The sequence below is a fragment of the Monopterus albus genome, unplaced genomic scaffold (genome assembly GCF_001952655.1).
Source record: "Monopterus albus unplaced genomic scaffold, M_albus_1.0 scaffold272.1, whole genome shotgun sequence".
NCBI classification, from domain to species: Eukaryota; Metazoa; Chordata; class Actinopteri; order Synbranchiformes; family Synbranchidae; genus Monopterus; species Monopterus albus.
This window is the reverse complement of record NW_018128152.1, coordinates 1166572-1170721: the sequence shown is the minus strand read 5'-3', so window position 1 is coordinate 1170721 and position 4150 is coordinate 1166572. Positions and strand designations below refer to the sequence as shown.

At 40.0% G+C, this 4150-nt stretch overlaps 1 protein-coding gene across 1 annotated transcript in view; it reads right to left on the bottom strand.

Moving 5' to 3' along the window:
• The window catches only part of acer3 (alkaline ceramidase 3), an 18039-nt gene that overhangs the window by 4491 nt on the left and 9398 nt on the right, over positions 1–4150 (bottom strand). The window contains exons 2-5 of the mRNA XM_020622092.1: positions 1932–2042; positions 1659–1711; positions 1256–1308; positions 856–937 (exon numbers count right to left, since the gene is read on the bottom strand). Of these exons, the coding sequence (XP_020477748.1) occupies positions 856–937; positions 1256–1308; positions 1659–1711; positions 1932–2042 (299 nt within the window). The remainder of the gene's footprint in view (positions 1–855; positions 938–1255; positions 1309–1658; positions 1712–1931; positions 2043–4150) is intronic.

The window sequence follows — 4150 nt, the reverse complement described above, 5'->3', positions numbered from 1 at the left end:
ACGCCCCCATACTCAATGTGACCCCAAACCATGATTTTACCTCTACCAAACTTGACTGTTTTCTGTGTGAATCTTGGGTCCATGTGGGTTCCAATAGGTCTTCTGCAGTATTTGCGACAACTGGGATGCAGTTCAATAGATGATTCATCGGAAAAATCAACCTTCTGCCACTTTTCCACTGTCTATCCTTCCTGGCTTGGTCTTCAGGCTCTTGATGAGCAGCACTTTGGTCTGTGGTTGAATCTTTGGCATGCTGTCAGAGGTCAGTTTGCATTTCAAATGAAGGTTGGGTGTGCTGGGGTTCTTCTTATACACACCTGGGAATGTGTTAATTACAGTATTTGTCACAGGTGATGCTCTAATCTGTGATTGGTTGAATCCTTGGTTGAAAGATACAGCAAGACTTTTGTCCTTGCGGAAACAGATGTTATGAGCTTTACCAAGCTGTGAATATCAGGACACTTTTTGATGGTTTCATTTTGCACCCAGTTATGTGAATGCCCTTGACATTAAAATTAACAATTTATTGTGACAACTGAATGATTAGAAATAAAGTTATAAGACATTTTAGGTTACTATGTCCTTATAGGACAAGACTTTTGTCAGGGAGTGTATATATTATGTTGTTTGAACCTACCTCACTCAGACAACTGTATGTTCATGCTGACTTGTCTCCTTGCTACAAGTAAACTAATTACTTAAAAAGATTCCAGTGATTTTGTTGCTTCATTAAAAATTATTTTGACAATACCTAAAAACATAAATACAGAAACTTCTCAAGATGATATTATGGATGTATGCTCCATCTGCAGTATGGTTCACAGTAAATGATTACATCGTGGAGAAAGTACTCACCAAAGTGACCGAGATGCTGAAAACTAATAATAATGCAATAGGAAATAAACTGATGTTGTTCTCTTGTTTGAAGCACTCGTATCTGAAAAAGGAATAAATGTGTTCATCTTATATGTTCAGTTTGAATAACCATAAACAACAGAGAGAAAATAACAAGCTGAGGTGACGTTGGGAGAGATATGCAAGCCGAGCTGTTCAGAATCAATAGTGCCATTACAGAACACGCCACACCAACAAGCAGAAGCCACAAGAAGACACACTGGAATTTCTTGAATCAAGTGATCAGTAAGACATTCATTGGTTCAGTTTACAGCCACAATCATATTAATCTGGTTCTCAGTGACCATCATACTTAAAGAGTGCTTTAACAGCAATAATGCCAAAAGGCTGAGCCACTTACAGGCAGTAGACAAAGACGCATGTACTGTAAATCATTGGCAACTCATCCAGAAGCTGCAAATGAGGAATAGAGAAAACACATATTAATACATCATAAAGGATTCTCTTGTCTCAGCATAACAATATAGAACAGATGTTTGACCTCATATTTTCAACACATATCATAACCTCCTCCTCTGTCAGGCGGTATAGGAGCTTGATCTCTGAGGCTGTGAGAATACTTAAGAGCTTGAGCGCGTAATTGTCCACAAGAACATTTTTCTTCCACATACTGTTTGTATATATGTAGAAATGACAATAAAAACTGTGAATTTTAACTGGAGTCTGATTCATGCAGTTGTGAAAAAAACATTTAGAGTAATCTCCATGTTCACATACAATATTCAGATTTCACTGTAGCCTACCTGCATCTCATATAGCAGTGTCATGTGGAAGCACCAGGAGCCAACACCGACAGCTGGGTGACACACACACACACACACACACACACACACACACACACACACACACACACAACATCAAAAAGAAAGTCAATACATGTATACATACATCACAGTGCAATACTCTACAAGTGCAAAGGTTATTGTCAATAACTATAATATGTAAAGAAGATCAGTGTTTGCTTCACTACTGTCACTAATGTAGAGTCAAGCAATTTATGGTTTCATCAGACTAACCTGCTAGTCCGAGGAAGGAGCAGATGTAGCGAAATTCAAGGCCGTCACGAAATGTCTGGATGGCCCCACAAATAGGTGGAAGAATCATAATCAGGTTGCTGACAGTATTCCCTGTTCAAAAAGACGCAGACTGACATGATCTGCACAAGATCTGAAGTGCTAAGTTTGACTGAATGACATGACAGCAGTGAGAGTTCAGTGACATAGCCTGGCATCTTATTACAGACACCTGATCACTGCACACACAGCCTGTAAGGCAGGCCAGAAATGTACAATCATTGGAAACAATACAAGGTAGAACCTAAATGGACTATTTCATCTCTAGACGCATCAGTGTGATTGTGCATCAAATGTAAACACACTGGTATTCAAACTTTGACTCAGTAACATGCCAAGAGTCTAAACAGCAGAATCTAAAATGAAATGGAATTATCTGTGTGAATTCTAAAAGGAAGACAATGAAAAAAGCCAATACAGTCAAAACTACATTCAGGAGAGAGGGAGAGAGAGAAGCAGCAACATGTTGATCTAGTTAGCGTTTCTCATCAGGCAAGCAGAAACAACAAGGTAAATAACTGTTTCCAGTGCCATCAGTTCTGGATTGCAAGCGAGAGCGGACGTGTTTATTGCTTCTCTGTCTGTTCTACGATTTTTCACTTCTTTTCTTTTCATATTGTCAAGGCTTTGAGCAAAACTCTACAACTACTAAAATGCCTCCAAAAGAAAAAAGAGCTAATAAATCCGAAGTGAACGATGGTGTTGAGGCGGAAGAAGATTCTTTTTCAGCGGCGCAAGTTGCTGAGATGATGAATCAGCAGCAGAGTATGCACACTGCGCTGATGTGCCAACTAAATGAGAGTTTCCAAGGCTTTGTGAAACTAATTATGGAGGCTAATAACAAGAGATTCGACGACTTGACCAAAGAAATGCAGGAGATAAAAATAAGTTTGCAGTTTACCCAGCGAGATGTGGACGCGATTAAAGCAGATGTGGGGAGGCATGAAATAACTGCCAAAGACACTTTTCGGGACATTGATAAAACCCGAGAGAGTCTAATAACTATTACGTATAAAATGGAGCAATTGAAAGTACAGTCCAAGCAAAAAAACCTAATCTTCGAGGGAATCATGGAGTCAGCTGGAGAAAGCTGGACAGAAGCGGAGGGTAAGGTGGAAGAAATCTTAAAGGACAAACTGCAAATTCATCAGGATATAGAAATGGAACGGGTCTACAGAGTGGGGAAATTGACCGAACGGGGTCCAAGGGGGATGATGGTTAAGTTGAAGAACGAGAAAGACAAGATAACCATTCTGCAACAAGCCAAGAAGCTGAAGGGAACCAAGATTTACATCAACGAAGATTTCCCCGAGGGTGTGAGGAAGTGAAGACAAGCGCTGAGGTTAAGAGAGGCTAAGGTGAGAGGAGAAATCGCGTTTCTGCGATACGATAAACTGGTGACCAGACCTCGAAACCAGGATTTCGGGCCAAGGAACAGCACGCCGAGACAAGGACAGTATGATGGGGCCGCGGGACCCTCTCATGTCTGAAGAAACTTACTGATATCTGCGATGGCAGATGAGCTGTGGAACCATCATCAACCAGCATGACCCATGGACGATATGAGGCAAGTGATTTACTACAGAACTTAATAGATTTTGAGGGAAGGGATCTGGAACTGAACACATTTGGAGACACTGAAATGCTATCATGAAACGGACGACGGCTTGAACCCTGAAGAAAACTTTTTCAAGAACCTTGAAAATAACTGCAAATATTACACGGATGAGCAGTTTAACAGCAATGTCAAGACTGTAAACAAATGATCATTAATTCACTTTAATAGCAGAAGTCTGTACGCTAACTTTCAGAGTATAAAGCATTATCTTTGTAGTCTTACACATGCTTTTAATATAATTGCTATTACTGAAACCTGGATTAATAAATGTAAGGGGAGTGGATTTTGACCTTGATGGGTACGACTTGGTATGCACAAACAGAGAGAATAAGATGGGAGGTGGTGTGGCCTTGTACATAGATAATAACTTCTGTTATGAAAAAGTCGAGAACATGTCAAGGGCGGTTGATAACTTGCTGGAGTGTGTGACTGTAGAAATATCCATGGAAAAAAAGAAAAAGGCTGCAGTAAACTGTATTTATAGAGCACCTGGAGCCAGCATAGAAAAATTTAATGACTGGATAGAGGAGAACTATTTGACAAT